The sequence below is a fragment of the Triturus cristatus genome, chromosome 5_2 (genome assembly GCF_964204655.1).
Source record: "Triturus cristatus chromosome 5_2, aTriCri1.1, whole genome shotgun sequence".
Lineage (NCBI taxonomy): Eukaryota > Metazoa > Chordata > Amphibia > Caudata > Salamandridae > Triturus > Triturus cristatus.
Window position 1 is genome coordinate 350,059,832 of NC_140588.1, and position 25,874 is coordinate 350,085,705.

The window sequence follows — 25,874 nt, forward strand, 5'->3', positions numbered from 1 at the left end:
GGGAGTTGCAGAAACACCACCCATGTTGCTGTGCTTTTCGAAGCCCGGAGGACGTTACGAGAAGCAAACCGGTCAGCTTAGTTGTGGTTCCTGCAGATGCAGAGAAGTGACTCCTTCACTCCAAGGGAGATTCCTTCAAGTGTCTTTGATATCCAGAGGCCGGGAGAAGAACCTGGATGGAGCACAGGCACAGAAGACTGGCAGGACGACGAAACCAGGAGCACCAGGAGTCTTCCCAGATGCATTCTCGGTTCCCATAGCGAAGTCCATAGTGCCTAGATGGTTGAAGTTGAAGTGGTTTCGGATCTGAATCTTGTCCCACAATGAATCCGAAGAGCCACTCAGAGGTAAGCCCTTAAGTACCCAAAAAAAAGCATTGCAACGATTCAGGGGTCCATCCCTGAAGAGGGGCTGGACAGAAGAGAGAATACTCCCATGTCCTTTGTCCAGTTTCGCACCAGAGCAGGAGCCAACAGCTCCCTGAACTGGTTTCAACTGGACTATAAAAGGAGGGCACCAAATGTGCTCTTCAAAGCAGTCTGGTGGCACTGGCAAGCGCCCCCAACCCAATACACTAAGTCCTGTCTGGGAGGTGGTCACACCTCCCTGTGACAGGAAACCTATTTTTCTACCTTCCCCTGCTCAAACTCAGCAGCAGGAGGCAGAATCGTGTCTTTGGTCAGCAGCAGCACTAGCTTGCTGTTACGACTCTAAAAAGGCTGGTACTGGGAATGCAGGGGGCTCCCTAGGGGAGCCTCCCAGTACATGACATCCTACATCCAACATTGGAATCGGTGTTGGGGTAGGATTCCCACATGTTCGAAACCAAACATGACCGGTTTCGGTACAGCCAATATATAGATAGACATCTCGTAATTGACTTGATGTCCTCTATATGTATAAAATGGCTGGCCGCACTAACAAAGCCTGGAGAATCGACTCCTGGGTTTGTAGGGGGTTTCCTGCTTTTGCAGGGCACCCTCACACTTAGACCCAGGCACCCTGCTTTGAGGATTGAAAGGACTACCTTAGGGGTGACTAATAGGTTTTAAGCGCAGTGACCTCAGATATAAGGAAACTTATATCTGTAGTGAGTGGTGCTAGCACCAGCTCACACAGGCTGCAATGGCAGGCCTGTAGTCACAGTTTTAGTGGCCTCTCATGGGTGGCATAATACATGCTGCAGACCATGGGAGACCCATGGTGTACCTATGCCCTGGGTACCTTAGTACCATATACTAGGGACTTAGAAGGGTACACCAGTAGCCAATTAGGAAGGTACCAAAGTACTTACCATAGTCCAATGTAGGGAGCGAGCACAGTGACTGGGGTCCTGATTAGCAGGATCTCAGCCAGACTAGTCAGAAACACACTCACACCATGTAAAAAGTGGGGGTAACCATGCTAGAAGGATCCGACTTTCCTGCAGGTGGTGACTTGGTCGTCCCTGCATGCTTTTATGAAGCATTAAAGTCTGAGCTCTCACTCTAGATGTGAGGGTCATTTGCAAGGGTGGTTTTGTATGACTAATTGATTTAAAAACGTTTCCTGTCATATCCACCTCCTGTTGAGGGCATTTCAGGGGAGTCCATATACGATGAGGATGCTTTGGAAAGAATTTCCCATCAGAAGAACAAGTTACTTTAGTAACATTCTTTTTGGTGGTTGTCATTGACCACCTTTCTCCCATTTTTAGTCTGTTTTTTTTTAATAACTTCTCTGTTTTATAAAAAAGTTGTGGGATACTCTCTTCACTACATTTATTTTATATTCTTTCCTCCTTAGCTCTCTGTAACACTGTAAAGGGATGAAACTATTGAAATGGGGTTTCTTTATGGATCCATATGGCCATATCAGGAGAAGCTGAGGAGATCTACAATTGAAGCTGCAATGCTGACACTTACTGCCATAGGGGAGCAGTCACACAGTTACCTGAACCACTACCTAATCTCCATATCAGAAAGCAGCATTAGACACAAAGAACCCTGCACCTGTACAGTTGAACATACAGACTCACCTCTGTATAAGAAGCAGGATTGAAATGGGTCCATGGTTGCACTGCCCAACCTTGCCAACCCTGAAGGAAGGGGTGGTAAAGACAATGGGAGGCATAGAAAGCCAACCCAAGGACTGCTTGGAATGATATTCTTTACCCTATTGATAAGTAGGTCTTCGGTATTGAGGGAGGACATTGAGTTCTTAGGGCTAAATGCCAGTATTGGGCAAGGTTGCAATGTTGTATAATATTTTCCAGAAACAGACTCAAAATACAGAGGATTGAAGGGGCAAAGGTCCCCACCAGTATTCATCCCACTACGATGCTTAAGCCCAACACCTCCAGGGTCCGGATTGAGGGGAAAGGAGATGTAGTCCTATGGGAAATAGCCTATAGTAAGTAGAAACAGAACATAAAGGAGGGCCGAACAGGAGAATGCTTATGTGATCATCCTCCTTCTGTGAGTTCATGGGATGCACAGAGACTGCCAGGACATTTTCTGATAACTCTCTAGTTTCTTCTTCAGGCAAGTCAGGATACGTGTGGCCAAGAAGTACTCTGGAAGGTGCGAGGAACTGAAGTTGTGCTTTGACTTTCAGCAAGTGTGCAAATAACTCCCCTGAGAACTCTCATCTAGTCCCTAAAAACAGAGGTGGGTGGATGGCAAAGAAAGCATACACATGCAAACTTGAACTAGATCTCCCAAGAAAAGTGGAAGAAACTATAAAATAGAACTCAATATGAATGTTCCCAAAGCTCTGAGGTAATGATCTGTGATAATGAGAATATTTATTTAAGCCAGTAAAGGCATGGGAAGACACAACGCCGTTGCATCCCGCCTGCATTATTCCAGCCAAGGTTCCACAGCAGCTATTGCTCGTGATTATTTCTGGGTCAAATCTATTGTCTGAATGAGCATTCAAAAATTAGAACTTTGCAAGTATATAGACTATCCACCTTAAGAAGCTTTACTGAAAGTGATCTATTTTTTAGTAGGAACTAAGCAGTCAGGACACTATTGATAGTACCTTTCTATCTACTAGGTGTTTCAGTTGTAGTATCTGATAGAGACTACTAGCCGCAGATTCCTTCACGTAGAATTATCGCCAGCGTGACACTGGATCCGGAAACTTTTTTGCCACAGCATCCCTGCGCGCCGGGGGGTGGGGCAACATCACACGACTCTGCCCAGGCGTCATCCACGTACGTGACATCAGCGAGGTCGCATAAGACCCGCCCCGGCGCACCTACATCAGTTTTTTCCTTTTCCGCGTGCAACGCAGCTCTGATCCTTGCTACGGGCCTGTCAGGGCCCCTTTTTTCTTCCATTTTCTTTTGGTGGAACAGTGTGCAAATGCCTTCGGGCTTTAAATCTTGCACGTTTTGTTGACGTCTTATGTCGGCGACGGACCCTCACCTCATTTGTATGTGGTGTTTGGGGGAGGATCACAGCACCACAGATTGTGCGGCGTGCCAACAGTTGAAGCCGAAGTCACGGCGGGAGCGCCGGATGAAACTTCTCTCGGCGCGTCTCTCCAGGCCTCCCTGGCATCTCCTCCTCGTTCCCCTCCTGGGGCGTCGGCGAATCCCTCGTCCTGCGCAGGGCCCTCCGCGATGGCTCGGATCCAGGCTTGGTGGATGTGATGCTGTTGGGATGCGGTCCCTCCCCACAGGCGGCTGCCTCGTCGGAGGGCGAGTCGGAGGTTGGATCGTCCCTCGCGCCGCCACATGGGTTGCCGAGCGATCTTCGCCACATTCTGGGCCGTGGCTGGTGGAGGGCTTCGTGCCACTCCCCAGGCCCTTCTCATTCCCCCACGCAGGTGGCTGCCTCGGCGGGGGTCGGGTCGGAGTCATTCCAGCACTGCCCCGGGGCCGGTGCGGCTCCAGCTCTACTCCGGTCTCTGGTGCGGGGTGACTTGGAGGTGCCTTGTCCGGTGACAACGGCTGGTGCCGACGTCCTGCCTCAAGCAGCGGACACTCCGTTCCGCGCAAGTATCGTACCGCGGATTCGTCTTCGGACGCTCCTTATTCTCCGGAGGCAGGCTGTATATTGGTGTCGTTCTCCCCAGAGACTGGTCGCCGTGTGGTGTCTTCCAGGTCTGGCCCTTGCCCGTGCCGCTTGGCCTCGGGGACGGCCGCCTTAGTTTGCAGCCGTCGCCCATGGAGGAGCTGCTTTTTCCACCGCGGGGACCTATGGAGGCGGGAGTGGCCTTCGCTCACGCGGTGTCCACGGCTGTGGGTATCCTGCGCGTGGGTGACCCGGTGGCTCACTTTCCGGAGGACCATCTATTGGAGGTCCTCCACCAGGCCTCTGGTGGGAGGGAAATCTTACTTCCCTTTGAAGGTTCACTCCTTTCTTCCTTGACGGGGGCTTGTAGGCGTCCTGCCTCAGGAGACCCGGTGCCTCAGCATCTTCTGCACCGGCACCGCGTGCCCCGGCGTGTCTTTCCCTTCACCCCTCAACCGCTAGCCCCCTTTTGCGGACTGCTTTTCCCTCCCTGTCGCCACTGTTGACTCCGTCGTCCCTAGAGGCCTGCAGGCTGGACTCTTGGGGACGCAACATGTTTGCCTCGACCAGCGTGGCCCTGCGGGCCCGTAACACCTTGTGTGTGCTGGCTAGGGCCTCCTTCTGTTTGTGGGACTCGGCTGAGTCTCTGGGATCTGCAGCGTCCCAGGAGGCTGGTCAGGTGGACTTACGGCATCATGCATTGGATGGCCGTGAGCTTGCGGCGTTTATTCTCCGCTCCGCTCTGGACATCTCAGAGGTGCTGGGCCGGACCATGGCTTCCCCAGTCGCTCTCCGTCCCCATGCTTGGCTTCGGTACGGAGTATTCCCTGAGAATATTCGGGAGCGATTCATCGACCTTCCGTTGGCAGCCTGTTCTTCCATGCCCCGTCCGACTCCGCCATCCAAAGGCTCTTGTCTGTGTCAGATACGGCCGGCGCGAAGCCTGAATCGGCCGGAGCAGGGACCCGGCAGAAGTGCCCTACGCAAGACCGCGGCGCCCACGAGGCACACAGGCCTTGCATCACAGGGTGAACGTTCCTGAGCTGAGGCACGGGATTCGGGCAGCGGAGGCACCCGCGATCCAGAGGGACGAGAGTGTTGAGGGCGGTCCGGGTGGCAGAGCGGCCATCAACAACCAGAAACAATAACAGGGTGGGAAAGAAAGGAAAAGAAAGTAAAAAAACAACTTAAAAAAACAAAACAAAAAAAAACATAAAGAAAAAGAGGGAGAGACTTGCCGAACTCCCTGAAAAGCGGACAATTGGTGCCGTGCGCTGCTGCTTGATGTACTCCTGCCCTGAGGCGAGTGGCGATCCCCAGCCAGTGGGGCTGCTGATTTGCAACCTTTAGTGAATACCCCACGGGCTGGCTAAACATACTGCACGCTGCAGCGCTGACGGCCTATGGAGCGGAGGAGAGCGGTATGGATGCCCCGTGCGGAGGGTTGCCTGGCGGCGATTGTTGGTGAGGGCTGCGAGGTCCCACCGCGGCAGGACCTGCCGCGATTGGACATACCGGCGCTGCGGAGTGGTGCAGACTTGGCGGAGGGGCAGGAGGCTCGGCGACGCTCCTCACGGGCCACTGGACTGGCGCTGTCGCAAATCCACTGTGGCGGAGGCGGAACGCACGGAGTCGGATGGCAGGTCGGCGTCTTTGAGCCCCCCTGTTAACTGAGGACATACCTCTGCTGTCCTTGACAGCCTGCGGTGGCGGTGCTGAGAGGGTCATCGCCTACTGTGGATTGTAGGTTGCACACTGCTGGCCTTGTAGACTAGCACTCAATGAGCGACGCGTGAATAGTGGTGGACGCAGAGAAGTCATCTATGAGTGCTCGTTGGTGGTATGGACATGATACTCTGACTGAAATAAAGGCATATGTAAGGTGCAAGTTGCTAGCGACACGAGTTGCGAAGAGGCTGCGAGATTGCGCTGTGGACTCTGCGCAGTGAAGACGCAGGGCTGCTTGTGCACTGAAATTGATGCCGCCTTTGGTGATGTGGCTGGTAATGTGTATGCCGGGACTGACATTCTGAAGAGGCGACATGCTGCATAGACGCTGAGGTAGGGTCAGTATCGGACGTGACACACTGCCCTGAGCGGGGTACGGCTGCCCCACCTAGCTACAGTACTGAATACACACAGCTTACCGGGCGCAACACATTACTGCGCTCTGCGCTTTGACAGTGCCTGAGGGCACCCCCCTGCTGCGCCGACATCATGGGGAAACCGGATGCCAGGCAGCCTCGAATCCACTTTGAAGCTAAAAAGAATGTCAAAACTAATCTGGAGGGGGATGAGGCTGGCGTGGCGGTGACCACTCGGGAGCCCCCCGCTACACCAGAGGTTGATATGAAAGCCATTTTGTTGGATGTTCGACAGGGCATTGCAACGCTTGCCGACAAGATGGATGGGATGAACGCACGCATGGACAGCATCGTCCGCAAACTTGATGGTCATGAGGAACGGATTAAGGAGACTGAACGCCGCATTTTGGACGCAGAAGACACCAACACGCACATGCAAAGCACAATGGCCCAAATGGACAAGCTCTTAAAGGTCATAGCTGCCAAAAATGAGGACATCGAAGCGAGGAGCCGACGGAATAACATCAGGGTTTTGGGTATACCGGAAACAACAACACAGGCAAGATGGAGTTATACATTGAGAAGCTTCTGCTAGCGGTGGTGAGAGCGGAGGCCCTTTCCTCTCAATTCATGGTGGAGCGGGCGCACCGCTCACTGGGCCCCAGACCCCCTGTGGGGGGCCCTCCGCGCCCTATTATAGCTCGTCTCCTTAACAGACATACAGCGTAACATTGCTACATTGGCATCTAGCACGGTAGGTACACTCTTGCAGGCTGCACATGCTGTCACCGACTGGGACTATGGCTGAGTTGACCCCTAATGCTAGCCTAGGAATTCTGTCATGGAATGTGCGAGGGCTGGGAGATCCCAGGAAGCGGAGGCAGATACTCACCTACCTAGATCGCCATAATATTACTATAGCATTTATACAGGAAACGCATTTTAGCCCACAGGGTCACACCTCCTTTGCGGGCAAATGGGCGGAGCACAGGCTGTTCTCCTCATATTCCTCTTATGCAAGAGGTGTAGCGATACTCATCAAGAGACGCACACCATTTGTCCCCCAGGGGGAGATTGTAGACTCGCAGGGACGATTTGTTATCTTATGGGGACGCTTAGGGGCCGATATGGTCATGCTTGTGTGCTGCTATGGCCCGAATATCGACGCACCGGACTTCTTCACTGTACTTTGGAGGAAAATAATGGATGTAGGTACCACGCACGTGATTTGGGGCGGAGACTTTAATGTGGCCTTCAATCCACTCCATGATAGGTCCAATGCAGCACCACATCACTACAATAGGTCACAAGCTGTCATGCAGGGGATTTTGGAAGAAGGGAGCCTCATTGATACCTGGCGTCACATGCACCCCACTGCCAAAGAGGGTACACACTTTGTGTCCCGTGCCGCCTCTTGGGCCCATATAGATTACTGCCTTATGTCGAGAGGGCTGGGGTCGGCCCTTATGGGAGTGACCCACCTGCCACCTTACTCTGATCACTCACCCGTACGGCTGCTACTGGCGGTGCCCGGGTGGTAGATACCACATTGCCGCTGGAGGCTGCAGCCCACAGCCCTGCTGGACGCAATATTCCATGCTGAATTGTCGGAGGAGATACAGGACTTTTTCCAAAGAAACAATGGGTCTGTCGACTCTGTGGAAATAATATGGGAGGCATTCAAGGTTACGGTCTGGGACATATGTATTTCCAAGAGCTTTGGTGTGTTACGAGATATTCGCGGTACTCTCCAAAAATTGGAGAGAGACCTTAAAACGTTGGAGACCCGTATGGCTGGGGGGGAGGGGGTCAGACACAATTAGAATTCTGTACTAAACTATCGGAGTACACAGAGACTGCACTTCGTGAATCCAAATTTATGGGGAAATATTGGAAGGCCCAGAGATATGGGGAGGGGGAGTGCCCGGGGAAAGCATTAGCTGAAGTTATACAGAAACCTCGATTCTCCAGCAATATATTAGAAATAACAGACCCTCATGGAGAGATGCACAGGGATACGGAAGGAATATTAGCTACATTCACATCGCACTACTCCACGCTGTACACATCGCAACACCTGGATCATTTTGAACTGGATACTTTCTTAGGAGACGTCGCACTGGGCTGGCTGGAGGATCATCATAGAGAGTGCCTCTGCGCCCCGATTGAGTTGGATGAAGTACGCGAAGCAATTATGCAGCAAAAGTCTGGTAGGGCGCCGGGGTCGGACGGCATTCCCGCTGAATTTTACAAAACCTACATAGACATACTAGCCCCTATACTGAAGGAACTATATGAAGAGTCTCTGGAATGCGGTGTACTTCCCTCCTCCATGAGAGAGGCCCTGATAACTTCCCTCCTGAAACCAGGCAAGGTGGCCTCCTCCTGTGACTCCTACAGACGGTTGTCACTCCTCAATTGTGACACTAAAATATTAGCAAAGCTCATTGCGAATCAGGGGCTTCTCTTGATGGGGAATCTGGTACTACCGGACCAGGCGGGCTTCATCCCGGGTCGCGCTACCACACATAATCTTCGAACGCTGTTCTCAATAGTACAAAACGTGTCGCCCGAACTCCCCATGGCTGCTATTTTTTTGGATGCCACTAAGGCGTTCGATTCCGTTGAGTTGGACTATCTATTTGGCATACTGCTCCGTATGGGCTTTCCCCCTCTTTTTGTGTCCTGGATACAATTGCTGTATTACAAACCAACTGCCAGGGTGCTCATAAATGGTCACCGGTCGTCGCCGATTCACATCACTAGAGGGACTAGACAGGGATGCCCATTATCCCCCCCCTATTGTTCGCCCTCGCGATTGAACCCCTGGCATGCAAACTGCGTCAGCACCATAAGGACAGAGCGCTTCGTTGTCCTCTGCGACAAATATTGATTTCGCTATATGCAGATAATCTGACGCTATATGTCTGGGATCCCCAGCACAACCTCAATCCTCTATAACGTGAGTTCCTTGTTTATGGGAAACTTTCTGGTGTTCACATTAATTGGGCAAAGTCGCAACTGCTACCTTTGACGGAGGTGGTGACCAGATTTCCCCTGGACTACCCGCTAGAATGGTGTGATACCGACTTGTGGTATTTGGGGATTCAAGTTTCCGGGGACAGAGATGAAATGATCCGCCACAATTACAGAACTGCTTTGGATCGTCTTACCATTAATATCACGAGGTGGATATCTCTCCCCCTGTCCTGCAGGGAGAGCATCCTTGATTAAGATGGTGATCCTCCCTCAATTCTTATACCTTTTCTTGAACCTTCCCAATAACCCGGGACGTAATTTTTTCAAAATGCTTCGATCCGAGCTGATACGATTGTACTGGGGGGGCAAACAGCCACGGGTACAATGGGCGATACTTACACGACCTTATGAACAAGGCGGGTTCGACATCCCGGACTTTGAATTATACTACGCTTGTGCTCAAGCCCACTATGCATATTTCTGGAATCACCCGCCGGCGTGCATGCCGCAGGTCGCGGCGGAACACTGGCTAGCTGATCCTATCCCGCTCGATGGGCTGATACATGCCCCCCCTCGCTCGCGCGACACTGCGCCAACCACCATCAGGAGCACGGTAGATGCTTGGCATTATATTATGCATGCCCTGGGGTACTCGTTCTTATATTCCTCGTTGCTACCCCTATCGTATCACCCACAGCTATCCCTGCTGCAGGAGACGGGATTCCGACAATTATGCAAGCGGGTGCATGTTGAGACCTGGGGCGATTTGTTCCGCAGTGGTATCTTCTGCACGTCTGAACAGTTTTTTGGGGATTTACGTCCCACATCTTTGGATCTATTCTTGTACGTGCGTCTACGACAGGGCATGCGTGCCATCCTCCCGCACTTTCCACAGGAACCCGCGAACTTTAAACCACTTCATCAGATGTCGCAGGCGGCCAGCCCGGGACATTTGGTGTCCAACCTGTATCGGACGATTCGAACTGAGCGCACGCAACCACAAAGTGCTGCCCGAGCACACTGGTCCACGGATCTGGGTGCTTCAATAACGGATGAACAGTGGCAATATTGTTGCTCACAAACTGCGCACATATCTGCTAGTTGCCGTCTACGCATAATTCACTACAAATTCTTGCAACGCATGTACTGTACCCCTGCCAAGATGTTTCGTTTTGGGTTAAGGGACACGGACCAGTGTGACAGATGTGGTATCTCCGGGGTGGCGTTCCTGCATTTGGCTTGGGAATGTCCGCGGGTGAGGGACTATTGGGTGCAGGTAGTTGGGGCTTTGTCTGATAGGACGTCCATGGCGTTGGAATGTGATCCCTTGATCGCGCTCCTAGGCTACACTAAACAAATCCCTAAAGCATATCGCCGCTACACCACCCTTTCCCGTTTGTTAGCAAAACGCAGAGTAGCCTGTAGGTGGGGGAGGGGGCGAGCCCCTAAATTTAAGGATTGGATGGATGACATGGTTTATTGCCAGGAACAACTGACAATTCACGCGGAAACGCTCCCCTGCGCTTCAAGGCCTAGTAATATCTGGGGCCCCCTCACGCACTACTTGTTGGCACACAAGGTGGATGCTCCGCCGGACGCATCTGGTTCTACTGCGGAAGACAGTGGTCCCCATACCACAGGGTAGTTTTAAGGGATGGGGGATGGAGGAGTTATTGGGCCATGCTGTTCTGGGATGAATGTGGCCATGTTGCTGGGATACCGTGAGCGACGCACCTTAAAGTAGATATCTGCTGGCCATATTGTCGCACCTTTGATCTCCAGTGAGGCATTGTGTTGTTATTATACCTGTGGACTGTGATAACAGAGACCAAAATTGTGAAGAGATGGCATTCCTTTGGCCGAGTCGGGGGACAGTATTGGGTATTTACGAATAACGTATGCCAGTAAGAGCACCGAGTACTTAATGCTTGCCTTTTTCCTTTTTTTTGTATGTCTGGGATGATATCCTTCTGTAGAGATATATGTTATGTATGTTGAAAAATCATAAATAAAGGTTTAAAAAAACAAAAAACAAAGAGGGTTCCCATATCTTGGGACTTAACGTACCCTATGTGGGGTAGTGGTATCTGTAATATGGCTTGCGTTCTGCTAGAGGGTTCTGGTCGCCTTCGGGTGCCTGTTCTCCATGGCGTTTAGGTAGGTTGCTTTTGCTTCCTGAGGTTGTGTGCGCGGCCACTCGTAGTGGTGGCCCGGGCATCTCCTCCTCTCCCTGCTCCTGTCCTGAGGTCTGGGATGATCCTGTGTTCTCCCTTGCCAGGCGTCGCCTTCTCGGCCTCCCTGGGGCCTCAGGCTGTTCTTCTTGCTTCTGGCTTTGACTGCCGGCGCTGTTCTGGCTGGCAGGCTGCTCTCCATCTGGAGTGGGTTTGCCTTCTTTTCCCTCGTTTCCTTGGGCCCTCTAGGCTTCTTCTTCTTTTTCTTCTGCTTTTCCTGTCTTGGCATTGGGCGGAAGCTATGTTGCCTTGTGGGGGAGTGGGGTGCTTCGGCCTCTGTCCTTGCCCTTGGTTCCTCTGCTGTGAGTGTACGAGCCTCTTCAGCCTTCTTTCCCTCCTACATCCCCTTGGGGTCGGTGGGGTTCTGCTTGTGGGGGTTCCCTTGGCCTGGCAGGGGCGAGGTTCTACCTGGTCCACAGATCTGGTCCCCTGTGGGGCCCTCTGTTCTGCATTGGCTGGTGGGGTTCTTTCGCAGACCCTCCTTCCCAGGGGGTATTGCTAGGGTATCTATTCTACTTGAAGGAATCTGCGGCTAGTAGTCTCTATCAGATGTACGAGTTACTTACCTTCGGTAACAATGTATCTGGTAGAGACGATTCTAGCCACAGATTCTTTCACGGCCTGCCCTTCCTCCCCTATTCTGCGAGGACCCTTGGGTTGGTCTTCGGTACTCGCCTCCCGGTGGGGGGCTGTATCTCCTGTGAGTGCCTTCCTTGTTCTTGACGGGCGACTCCGTCTGGGGGCGGTTCATTCCTCCTTTGGTTCTTTGCAGGATGGGGTTCCGGTGCTCCGGTGCCCTGCTGCTTTGACTACTCCAGATTTGGGGGGGGTTGCTTTCTATCCCTGTCCTCCCTCCCCTCCCTTCCTTCCATTACTATCCTCTGATTAAGGGTCGTCTGGCCAGGTCTTGCCCTTGTCCCTTGTGGGTGGTTGCCCTCCAGGTTGGGGTGGCTTGGAAGTTTGTTGTCCCTGTCTGTCTTGGGACTGGTCCCATTCCTTGCTCAGGATGAGGGGGTGGGGTTTACTACGTGGGCCATGCGTTTACGCATGTTCTTTGCCTCCGAGGCACAGGGATGGGAGGCTGTCTATGTGCTGGCAGGGTGACTGAGCAGGTTTCTGCTTGTTCTTCTTCTTTCCCTGCCCTTAGGTTCTGCGGTGTTGGCACCGTTTCTTTCCAATTTTTCTGCTCTTCGCACACTGTTCCCATGCTTCCACAGTTTTTTATCTGGTGGTTCTGCGTTGTGGTGCGGAAAAGTTCTCCTAAGAAAACTGACGTAGGCGCGCCGGGGCGGGTCTTATGTGACCTCGCTGACTTCACGTACGCGGACGAGCCCTGGGCGGAATCGCGTGATGTCGCCCCGCCCCCGGCGCGCAGGGATGCTGTGGCAAAAAAGTTTCCGGATCCAGTCTCACGCCTGGGGATAATTCTACGTGAAAGAATCTGCGGCTAGAATCATCTCTACCAGATACATCGTTACCGAAGGTAAGTAACTCGTACGTTAACCTCATTTCTTGCTTTTCGCTTTTGCTGTATGTGGTAAAATTAGAAGGGAAATAAATATGGAATGAGTTAGTGTAAATAATGCAACTAATAGTGAAAACAAAACCATCAATCTGATAGAGATATCTAGCTGCAGATTCCTTTACTTAGAATATCCCCCAGGCGTCAGACTGGATCCGGAAAATCCTTTTCCCAACAATACCTCTGCACGCCGGGAGGTGGCGTCGCCCGGCTCCGTCCTGACGTCGTCCACGGAAGTGACGTCAGTGGAGCCATATAAGCCCCTCCGGGCATGCTGACGTCAGTTTTCTTCTTTTCTGCGTCCTAACGCGGATCCGGGAAAGTAATACCTCGGGCCTGTTATTGTTTATTGCAAGCCTTTTCGACACCCAGGAACAGTATGTCGAGGCCCTTGTGGGCTTCAAACCGTGCCGGTCCTGCTCGACAGATGCCGACGACGGACCCTCATGAACTCTGTATATGGTGCTTGGGAGAGCACCATGACTCCGTGGATTGTGACGTTTGCCGCCAGCTGCAGCCGCAATCACTGCGGGAACGCTGCTGTCTGCCCGGATGTCCCGAACGGACCCCTCGCGACGCAGGTCTCGTTCTCCAGCGGGGTCGTCCATGCGGCAGGGCAGGTTCCGTCACCGTCGCCATCATTCGCCTACCTCAGGTAAGCATTGCCCCCCCTCCCTGGTGCGCCTCCGGGCCCCACAGGGGGGGTAGGGACTCAGGTTGGGACACCGCCGGCAGGTTTACCCTCGGCTCCAACCGAGTGCCCTGACTCTGACACTAGAGTCGCCACAGGTAAGCATTTGCCCCCCTCCCTTGCGCGCCTCCGGGCCCCATAGGGGGGGGGGTAGGGACTCAGGTTGGGACACTGCCGGTGGGTTTACACTCTGCTCCAAACAAGTGCCCTGACTCTGACACCAGAGTCGCCGCAACGTCGGGACACGGCCCGGAGGGGCATCCCACGACGTCTAGCCCTTCCATTGCGCTGTCGCACAGCCTTCAGAGGCTCCCTGCGCCTTCGCTGGAGGTGGCTGCGGCGCGGTGCACGGCACCGCTTCGGCGTACTCTCTCCCGCAGGTTTCCACCTTGGGGTATGTTGATTCTACGCTGGTCCGACTCCGAGCAGTCACCGACGCCGGCTCGACTCGAGGTGTCGAGGCCTTCGGAGGTCGCCGACTCGACTCGAGGAGTCGAGGCCTTTTCAGAGGTTGCCGACTGGACTCGAAGGGTCGAGACCTCTTCGGAGGTCGCCGGCTCGACTCGAGGGGTCGAGGCCTATTCGGAGGTCACCGTCGCCGGCTCGACGAGTCGAGGCCGACTAGGGCGGTCGAGGCCTTTTTTGGAGGTCTCCAACGCTTGCTCCACTCCGCCAGTCGGGGCCTCTTCAGAGGTCTCCGACACCGGCTCGACTTTGCCTCTACGCCGATCGACGCCGGTACAGTCTCCAGCTTTAGTGGTGAAGGATGTGGTCCCAGTGGGTTCACCACCCAGAGTCTTTTCACTGCTCTCCAGAGCAGGTGCCAGTGGAGCATTGGCCTACTCATCCTACTGCTGTGCCTCTATTAAGTGGCCGGTTTAGCTTGCGTCCATCACCTACTGATGACTTGATTTCACCGCCTCGTGGGGCCATGGAGGCTGGTGTGACGTTCGTCAGGGCTGTTTGTGGGACTGCAGACATTTTAAGGATGGAGCCGCCCTCAGTCTCTAGTCCTTTGGAGCCTTTGCTGGATATTCTCCACCAGGGCACGGGGAACATGGACCCGTACATTTTGCGGATTAGTTGTTTGACATCCTTCTTGGAACGTGGGCACGGCCCTCCTAGGGGGACCCCGTGGATCATGCTGTGGCACATCAGCTGGCTCCCACTAACCCCGCCTGTTTAACCCTCCATCCTGGAGTTGGAGGACTTGTGCTTCAGGCAGCTCTCTCTGTTACTTCTGTTCTGTTGCATCCTCCCACTCGGGAGTCTCGGTTTCTGGAGTCGTGTGGCCGTGATGTGTTCACATCCGCCTGCTCGGGACTCCTGTCCCTCAACATGTTGCGTGTATTTGCTTGGGCTACATTTGCCCTTTGGGATGCTGTTGACCGGCTCTTCGCCTCCTTGCCGGGGATCACTCATGCCGATCTGGCCCGCCTAATCAGTGATGGCCATGATATGGCACACTTTTCAATTCGGTCTGCCAAGGACGCCACTGACACTGTGGGCGTACTATGGCCAGGTCGTTGACATACGCCGCCACGCGTGGTTGCGTGATGGCGTTTTCCCAGAGCATGTTCAGGAGCGGCTTAAAGATATACCATTTAATGGGGTCACTCTTTTTGATGCCCATGCTGATTCGGCGGTCAGGCGCCTCCTGTATATGTGTCTCTTTTCTGTTACCCGTTGTGGGCCACAGGCACGGTCTCTGGTTCCTTGCTTCTTGCAGGACATGGGGTCCGGCTTGTCCCTTCCTGTGCATATTCCTACTTCTCAAGGAGTGACTCTGGTCTATGCCTTTCTGCCTCTGGATCTGTGCTCCACCCCTGATGTGTTTCTGGGTTTGAGTTCTTACTCCCATTATTGCACAGGTGCTCCTTTAGGTAGCATTACTGTGTGTGTATTCTTCTTGACGTTCTCCATTTTGGTAGACGGTGTTGGTCTTTGGCGGTGTGGGCTTTTGGCGCACGGCTTCTGTCTGTGCCTTCTTTCTATCCTTTATGGGCAGTCTTGTGGTCTATGTTTCCGCTGTCTCACGGGAGACCAGGATTCTTCCCCCTCAGGGACCTGTTATTTTTTCTGCATTCTTAACTGTTATGCAGCACACCGGTGCCGTGGTGCCGCTTCCGTTACTCCCCTATTTAGGATTTAGTCACTCCAGGTACGTGTGTCGACATTCCTGTCTCTTGTGTGTATATCGTGGATTCTACACACCACTGGGGTGCTCGCATACTAAGTCTTTTTTGCCTTAGTGTCAGACATTCTTGCTTACTCTTTCCTTCGGGATGTTGTTCTCTGTGTGTTAATAGCCTTGCAGGTTATCCACTCACAGTGGTGCCTTTTAACTCATTTGGCTGCATGCCTACCTCCTGAGCTTTTGCTCAAATGGTGGCTCCTCTGTCTCTGTTGGCACTAGACTCAGTGCTCGGCCCTGCCACTGTTGTCACATGTCCTAGGCAGTACACATTAAGGTGTTTTTTCTTCCACCCACGGGCCTCATGCTGCGGCTCTGGGGCAGACAGTCTTCCGACTGTCCCCTGTTTCTTGTGGCTTCCACTGTGGTGTGTGTTCAGGCGGTATGCTGTACCGTTGTCATGTTGTTTTGACACTTGGTACTTCGTTTCTCTTGGGTTATAGGGACCGATGCCTGGATCCTTCTTTAAAGGTCTCGCTGCATTGTTTCTTACGTTGGCACAGAACTTTCTACTTCTGTTTTCCTTTTGTCTATGTCTGGGCGAGAAAGGTCTCACACCGTCCCTCGTCGGATTTGGTCTCTTTACCATCCCTTGTTCATGCTCCTTTGGGTGGGTCATGGGTCTGATGCCTGTTGTCCTGGCATTGCGGTTTCCACTGTTTTTTCGTCAGCCTCTTGACAAATTTGTTCTCCTGGAACTTAGTGGTTGTTTCGCAGACCCTCCTCCTATGGGGTATGGCTTTGGTATCTATTCTAAGTTAAGGAATCTGTGGCTAGATGTGTATCAGATGGAAGAGTTACTTACCTTCGGTAACGATATATCTGGTAGAGACACAGTCTAGCCACAGATTCCTTAACGCCCGTCGATCCTCCCCACTCTGTGAAGACATTTTCATATGGTGTCTTTCCACTTAGCCTCCCTCTTTCTGGTGGCTTTGGTCTTCAAGAGGTGTGCTCTCGCACTTCACTCTGGGGTAGGGTGTGGTGTTCTACGTGGGGCCCTTTGGACTCCCCTCCGTCCTAGTGTTTGGTTGGTGACGTGCTCTCTCCCCTTCCTTTGGCTGCTTTCGAGCTCTTTGGCTCTCCACTCCGTCCACATTTTAAAGTGGTTCAGGTCTATACTTTTTACTACCTTCTCATGTTTTTCCTCCTGTGCTACTCACGCGTGAAGTTATTCTGTTTTTAATTCCCTCCCACCACCCACACCTATGCCTCCTTCTTTCTCTGGCAGTCGGTTGGATTGGGTTCTCTTGGTGCTACAGTTCTTCAATCTCTGGGGTGTGTGTGTGGTGTACTTTCTGGTGGTTGTTCACTTCTAATGACTTGTCTTGCAACATGCTGCTTCAATATTGTGGTTCTTTTAATTTCCCTCCTGTGATAAGCTGTGCCTCGCTTGTCATATCCTTTGTACCACAGTCGTTGCCCCCTCGAGGTGGGGCACGGCTTGGCAATTTTGTTGGGCCCTTGCTCGCAGCAAGTACTCTGTGAGCTCCCTTCAGTCCCTTCAGGTACTGGGTGCTTTTTCAATGATTTTGTTCTTTTTTAACACACACTGTTCCTATACTATCGCAGTTTTTTGCACGGCCCCGCGTTGGTGCGTGGAAAAGTTTCCTGTAGAAAACTGACGTCAGCACGCCGGGAGGGGCTTATATGGCTCCACTGACGTCACTTCCGTGGACGACGTCAGGACGGAGCCGGGCGACGCCACCTCCCAGTGTGCAGAGGTATTGCTGGGAAAAGGATTTTCCGGATCCAGTCTGACGCCTGGGGGACATTCTAAGTAAAGGAATCTGCGGCTAAACTGTGTCTCTACCAGATATATTGTTACCGAAGGTAAGTAACTCTTCCATCTGGGACAATCTTGGGTACCAGTCATCTTTTTGACTTGCTTCTACTTCATGCTGTTAATTGCCTTATGAAATTAATATAGATACCATTTGTTTTTCCTGCGCTGTTATTTTATTTTCGGATGGTTTCATTTAGATGTTTGCTTAATTAATACGTTGTAAAACTATTTATTTTAGGAACAAAGACTTTTAATTGTCCTCAGTAACTGTCGTCATCTAGAACGTCACACTTTCCTGAACATAGCGGAACATTTTGAAAAGCACAGCTTCCCAGCAGTAGAGAAGATAACACAGGTATGTATTAGGTTTTTTTCTGTACCGTTTCGATTTAATTTTGTCTAAGAATGTCAACAAGTATAACTATTGTTTATGGGACAGCCAGTCCTGTCTGTGTTTTTAGTAAAGTATAATATGCTGTTCAGAAAATATGGAACTTAATTTAAGAAAGTAAAAATATTCATGTGAACAAGAGCTATTTTAGTCTGCTCATAATGCCTTCCTTTTTTCACGGTGCACAAAATTAAGTCATGATGTATCTTGGGTAATTTCAGTTATCTCTAAATAATATTTTAGCTGTGATTATCTAAAGAAATAGAAATTATTTCCCTGACCCACCTACACAGACCAGACCCTCCAGCTCTACCAATTTCCCTGGTACACTGCTCGTTCTAAGGTCAATGCACTGCTCGTTCTAAGGCCAGTCTGCTGAGAGTATTGAACCTGCGAACATGGATCCATATTACATCTACCTATTCTTTAAGACGTTCTTTAGATGTGCACATCGATTAGGTAAGGTACGTCTGTGCATGCTCTGCCTGACTTTGACAGTTTGGGGTTTTGCAGACCTGCCGAAAATAAGTACCACGTGAGGCATCCGGTCCTCTGGTGAGAGAGGGCTGCTACATAGAACAGACTGCAGGGCTCTTGTCTGCTATTCTGCCTTAACCTCACAGCTGTTCTTGTCAGCATTACTGATGTATGTCCATCCTTCAGTGAATAGTACCGAGAGCCAGGGTTGGACTGGCCTACAGGGCAATCAGGCAGTCCCTGACGGGCGGGTCACATTTCAGTGTGTGGACGGGTGGGCCGTTGTTTACAGTTGATTTCACTGATATTGCCGCAAGCATTGCCTGCAGCAAACACAAATACATGCAGTCTTCCATACCTTGCAAAAAACCATACATCATACCTTACAAGTTCAAAACTGGCAGGATTTGAAAATGTGGGCCACTGTTTCAGATAGCTGGTTCACTTTTAATTAGGTGCATGGGCCTATTTTTTGTCCCAGACCGACCCTGCACAGAGTGAGCTCCTCCAGGCACAGGCAGATTAGCTGCTTTGAGGGTGAATTGTCCCAGACCGACCCTGCACAGAGTGAGCTCCTCCAGGCACAGGCAGATTAGCTGCTTTGAGGGTGAATTGTCCCAGACCGATCCTGCACAGAGTGAGCTCCTCCAGGCACAGGCAGATTAGCTGCTTTGAGGGTGAATTGTCCCAGACCGATCCTGCACAGAGTGAGCTCCTCCAGGCACAGGCAGATTAGCTGCTTTGAGGGTGAATTGTCCCAGACCGACCCTGCACAGAGTGAGCTCCTCCAGGCACAGGCAGATTAGCTGCTTTGAGGGTGAATTGTCCCAGACCGACCCTGCACAGAGTGAGCTCCTCCAGGCACAGGCAGATTAGCTGCTTTGAGGGTGAATTGCCCAGACCGACCCTGCACAGAGTGAGCTCCTCCAGGCACAGGCAGATTAGCTGCTTTGAGGGTGAATTGTCCCAGACCGATCCTGCACAGAGTGAGCTCCTCCAGGCACAGGCAGATTAGCTGCTTTGAGGGTGAATTGTCCCAGACCGACCCTGCACAGAGTGAGCTCCTCAAGGCACAGGCAGATTAGCTGCTTTGAGGGTGAATTGTCACAGACCGATCCTGCACAGAGTGAGCTCCTCAAGGCACAGGCAGATTAGCTTCTTTGAGGGTGAATTGTCCCAGACCGATCCTGCACAGAGTGAGCTCCTCAAGGCACAGGCAGATTAGCTGCTTTGAGGGTGAATTGTCCCAGACCGACCCTGCAGAGTGAGCTCCTCCAGGCACAGGCAGATTAGCTGCTTTGAGGGTAAATAAGGAGACCTCTGCCTTGCCTCGAAGTGGCCTCAACTTTACTGTCACTTCGGACTTGAGTGCTGAGGTGGAAGATGGAAGGCCTGTCTCCACCCCTTTCCCCCCTTGTCCATGACTAGTGTGAGTGTTCATATAGCTTCCCCTTGTTGGTGATGAGGAAATAGCCTGGGTTGCTAGGGCCTCACACTCCGTGCCCTGTACAAGCTCCTGGACTTAACACCTTATTGGGAACACAAAAACGGTAAATCTTTCCTTCACTTACTTTCCACATAGGTGTATGAGAACCTCCCCACAAGCTTAATAGTTCCTATCAGATTGATAACTCGAGGGCTTGCATAGGTGGAGTGCTTGATTAGGAGTAATTCTGCTCCGTATTAATGTTTCATTATTTTTAAACTGTACTCAAAGCATCATTTGTCATGTTTGCAGGATTGGTGTGTGTTTCACTGTGGATTTTCACTGTTCTCTGCACAACAGCATGTGTATGAGTTACGTTGTGTAGATTGTTCTAGTGCCAGCTAGTACTTAGACATCCTTTGACTTTGATGTCATCATTGAAATGTTGGGAGCTGCTATTTATGTGATTAAGAATGTATGGCAGTGAAGACCATCATGATATGCGGTAAGAGCGAAAAAGGGAGAAGGTAGAGATCACCAGGCAAAAGTTATATTCTGGATGTTAATGCCCTGAAGATGCCATAATACAGACAATTCCCTGGGGTGCTCATTCTTTTAGAATGCTTCTCAGGGCCTTTGTCAGACTATCCCGAGGCTCCAAGTGGTCTGAGAATACAACCCGCGTTTCAGTAAACCACCCTCCCTTAGTTTCAGTGCAGCAGGTGAGAGGTGGGCCCTCGGGAATTATTTCCGAGGTGGACCATCGGGATCCCATAGTTCGCAGCCTTTAGGTGTGTGACTACAAGCAGGACTAAATGAGTGGGATTAAAAGGATGAGTGTACCATGTGGATGGTGTTTGAGATCATCCAGCTGCGTGTACAATCCTCATCACAGAATCCAGTTAAGAGAGACATGACCCGCGAAGGAGAACTGGCTCTTGTAAATAGCCAGTACAGTAACATCAAATTATATTACAAAGGTCGAATGGAAAAGCACAAAGTAAACTGGACTGAAACGTATTTACATAGAAATTGTACTGTATATATGTTGATAATTTCTATCCTTCCCTACACATGTTTTTTCTAAATAGAGTAAAATTAGGCACCAAACTCGAACCTAGGGGCTCATTACGATGGCGGAACAATCGCCACCGTGGGGCTGGTGGTGGCGATCGTTCCGCCATCGTAATGAGAGTTACCCCATGCCATATTATGATGGCGGTGGGTATCGCAGCGTATGGAAAGTCCGTCCGCCGCTTTTCCGCCGGTGGCAATCATCACGATTGCCTGCCGGGCGGAGCAGGGGCACTAATATGGTGGCAGTGCCTAGCAGGCATCGTCCGCTATATTAGGATGTGGATGTTGTAGGTGCCTTTCGGAAAGGCTGGCGGTGATTGGCTTTGGAGGCCCGTTGTGGGCCCCCTCTGGGGGGTGGGGTCCCCATGGTACCCTCCTCCTTTTCCATGCACAAGGTGGCAGGCACCACGCGGTGCCTGCAACGTTGTGCATGGAAATGGACAACATGGCCATTTGACATTGCGGCGGGTGCTGCAGCCAGCAGCTCCCGCCGCAACATTAAATTGCCAGATGCAACTGCATCGTTATCAGGGATGCGGGACCGCCGCATGGCAGGCGAGCGGTCCCGTTACCGCTAGGATGGCGGGCGGACTTCAATCCGCCCGCCATCCTAATGAGCCCCCAAGTTGCTCATGAATTGCCAAAACAGATATCTGATTAAAACACAAGCCTGTGCCAGGTGTAATGTAATTTACACAGAATGGACGACATATTGTTGCAGTTCATGTATAGACTTGGAACTTTATATTATACAGTGTGGCTGCTTAATAGTTTTAAATAAATAATAGAATGCTTTACTCCCACTTAAGGTGTGGGCGGTGCTTTTTATTACCACAGAGCAGGGTAATGTATATGTCATGTATGCCAGATACTCGTGCAAAAGCTAGTACTCGTATATATTTAGTCAAAGTAAGCAACATAAATGCAGTATAATCTAAAATCACATTTTTGTTCGGGTATAGAAAGGATTTCCATTATAATTGATATGTTTTGGAATAAAAGAATGAATGTCAATTTAGCGTTATGCAGCAGAGAGAGATTACGTCCATCTCCAGTTTTCGCCTGGCAGCAGGAATAGGTAAAATGAGAAAGTCTTTTCATTTCACACGCACGGTTAACAATATAGTATATAGTCGTATTATCCCATCGGTTGGGGAAGATATATTGGAGATAGAGATGGCTGCTGCATTTAAAAATATTTGGTGGCCTATAAACTTGCATGAGCTCCGCTGTTTCAATACATTTTATTTATTTATTTAAAAAGTTTTATATAGCACTGGCTAGACCCGAGGGTATCAGAGCGCTTTACAATGGTTAGGTGAGAAAAACAATTGCAACCTAACATTTGTACAAAAAGGTAAAATGCAGGACAGTGAGAACAGTATACATAGGACAATTATAACATGAGAAAGAAAATAAGAAATAAAATTAGGCCATAACAAGTATTGGATAGTTAAGCTAGCGTGGGAGGTCAGGGATGGGGGGGGGGGGGAGAGAATATGAAAGGAGAAGGGAGCTGAGGAAGGTGATGGGAGAGGTGAAATAAAGCTATGTTTTGTTTCTTTGTATTTCAATAGTTAGCCAATTGAGTTTATGTTTCCTGCTTAAATAATAGTTCATAGCAAGTAAAGATATGGTAGATAGTCGATAATATCCAGGATTGCAGCTAATCCAAAACACAGGGTCTGGCATCTAGTGTGGATTGATCTGATAATGAAGTGAGCTTGGCTGAGCATCACTGTTTCATCACTCACATTACTCAATTTCCATCAGACTTCTCAGTTTTGTATTTAGAAATTGTATATAGTTCGTTATTTTCGGTAATTCATTTTCTATATCTATGAAATGTGTTATTGGAGAATATATTTTCAAGTATCCTAAAAATATTTTAATATCATTGATATATGTTCTAGATGACAGCTAGATGTCTGCCCCTTAAACCATCCCACGTCCTAAAACTGCCACTTTCATATTTTTTTTAACAAAGTGTGTTATTTTCCACATAAACACTTTTGCAAGCATATAATCAAACAAGAAAACTTTGTAGACAGTATTAAAATTCATACAATTTAGTCCCAAAGTAGCATCAGTTTTCTCATTTGGTTTCCACCCATCGTGCAAAAAGAAGTGTTTGTTATTGGTCTGTCCCCCTCAGGAGCCAAACCAGAAATAGACAACAGGGACAATCAGGCTCCATATACAGCATGTAACTGAATCTGTTGTATCATAGAACGTCATCTTTATGTTGACAACAGCATTGCGATGCGTTTGAATACAGCTGGAGTATGTTTGTATGATAGAGGCATGCATGGCTAAACTACTCATGCCTCTACAACACTGTCCTAACCACAAATGCGTTTGAACAACGCATTCCTTTACCATGCATGCCTTTACCACACAATTTCGTGGTAAAGGCATGATTGGTAAAGGGATATGTGTGGTAAAGTTAACACCTGAGCCCTGAAAACAACCCGAACCCCCAGCCCTAAAAACTAGCCCCCAGCCCTAAAAACTAGCCCCCAGCCCTTAAAAACGAACCCCCACTCCACCAAAACCTGGCTCCAGCCCCACTTACCTCACTGCGTGCTCTCCCAATCCTTCCTGTTCCTGGGCCCACCCATTCCAGCATCTAGACCGCACATATACCTTAACCACTCATGCATACGCATATGCGTGGTTAAGGCAAACATGGTTGCCCTTGAGGGGAAACGGCACTCGTGGCTTAGCCCGCAGTGTAAAAGGCCATTTCCCCTGGAGGTTGTATGATCGAGGCACGTATGGCTAAACCACTCGTGCCTCTACAACACTGCTCTAACCACGAATGCAATTTTGCGGTAAAGGCATGACTAGTAAAGGGATATGTGTGGTAAAGTTCTCACCCGAGCTACCCTTACCCCCACCCCAAGCCCTGAAAACAACCCTGAGCCAAAAAAAGACTCCTCACCCCTGAGATTTAAAAACGAACCCTACCCCCCTGAGCCCTCAAACCTACATGCCCCCCTGACCCTAAAAACTATCTGCCCCCCAGCCCTGAAACCTACCCAGACACCCCCAACCCTAAAAAGTTCCCTACCTCCAGCCCTAAAAGCTACTCCGACCCACCGAGCCCTAAAATTGCCCTGAACCCCCGAGCCCTAAGAACTACCCGCTCCCCCAGACCTAAAAAGTAACTTGACCCAAGCCCTAAAAACTACCCTGACCCCCCCCCAAGCCCTCAAAAGTACCTGACCCCTCCAGCCCTAAAAACAACTCCAAACCCCCCTGAGCCCAAAAAACTATCCTGCACGCCAGACATAAAAACAAACCCGACCCCCTGAGCCCTAAAAAGTACCCGACCCTCCCCCAAGCCCTAAAAGTACCCTGAATCCAGCCCTAAAAATTACCCCAACCCCCCCAAGCCCTGAAAACACCCCCCACCCCTAAAAACTACCCCAACCCTTAAAAACTACCCCCACAAAACCAGGCCCCAGCCCACTTACCTCACCGCGTCCTGTCCCGATCCTTCCTGTTCCTGGTCTCACCCATGCCAGCATTTAGACCATGCATATACCTTAACCTCTCATATGCATGGTTAAAGCAAGTGTGGTTGCGCTTTTGCTGGTAAATGGCACGTGTGGCTTAGCCTGCGTTATAAAGGCTTTTTCCCCTGGAGTACCGTTAACCAATCGGAATCAAGGTGGTTCATCTTTAGTGCTTCCTGTGAGCAACTGCATTAACTAAACTGAAGCCTAAACTGCATCAATTTCTTCACCTCCCCTGCTCCTTTCCACATGAAGTATCTTGCTTTCAAGCTCCGCCTAGAAAAACACTGCCTTTTGTCAGTGGCCCTCAATGATTTTCAGGCCATCACTATAAATCTTTTAGCAAGCACAAATTCTAAATCTATAAACTTAGTGCTACTTTTCATCTTTCTTTGTCCTTGTGTAATACCCAGAAGACATTTTTCAGGGTTCATGATTCCATACTTCCACTTCACCTCCTTCAAAATCTGTTCGATTTCTTGTCAGTGTTCTGCAGTGACTGGGCAGAACTAAATATATGATAAAATCCTGCCACATTGATTCCACATCTAGAACAGGAGGCAGGGTTTATTGAATACACTCTTTAAGGAAGTAAATATGTTCTGTGTAAGAAATAAAATTGCAGTCATATAGCCTAAACGTTTTAGGAGTGTGACTCAAGATCAATTTACAACCCTCCTTTCTAAACTCCCTGGTAATAACTATAGGACCACATGTTCCGAATATCGCCCAGACCACTCTTGATATAGTGATTGCAGTCTTTTAGTGGGAGTGGTTCTGAGGTGTTTACCCACTTTCCTCTTGCCCCCCTACTGTGGGTGCATGATACTAATTCTTTTCCCAAATGTGAGGTATTGAACTTTCAGGGTATCAAGGGTACCTGTATCAGCTCCTGGATCATCTCAGGCATTACATTGTTTTATCAATCCCTAAGTATCCTAATGTCTGTTTCAACTGAGACCTGCAGTCTCTATGTCCATTTGGGATTGTGCAATCCTGGTAAGTTATAGATCAGAACGATGTGCTGTGAGCCGACACAGTTATTGCACCTGTTATTCTGAAGCAGCTAACCTACCCTGATTTCTCTTCAGTCCCAGTGAGGCTCTCCAAAATTTGCATCAAACACCTTCAATGAGTGATATAAAACATAGGCCTGGCCAAATGAGGAGCATAAACTTAAAAATCCTGCCTTACAGTCCGGTATCTAAATATTTTAAGAAACTGTTTTTCAAAACAGCTAATAGGTGCTACGCAAACATATTGCCAACATTATCCTCCAAAGCAGTATGATTATATTTAATGAACTGGGTCCTGATATAGATTAGGACAGCTAAACATTCTTTGCTTGCATTTGGTATCCTGCTCACTGAAATTCATGAGTTAAATAACGAAGGTAATAACCTTTCCCACTACATGGGCTGAGCATTTAAGACAATGCATTTTACGTGTTTACCATATCCTGTCTCATGTTTCTTCTTCTCGCTGGTCAGC

General features: G+C 50.2%; 1 protein-coding gene across 6 annotated transcripts in view; it reads left to right on the forward strand.

The window, feature by feature from the left end:
* Window positions 1-25,874, forward strand: part of EXOC2 (exocyst complex component 2) — a 1,204,847-nt gene that overhangs the window by 867,400 nt on the left and 311,573 nt on the right. For all 6 annotated transcript variants that reach the window (XM_085607146.1, XM_085607144.1, XM_085607148.1 and 3 more), the window contains one exon: window positions 17,730-17,846. In XM_085607146.1, the coding sequence (XP_085463272.1) occupies window positions 17,730-17,846 (117 nt within the window). The remainder of the gene's footprint in view (window positions 1-17,729; window positions 17,847-25,874) is intronic.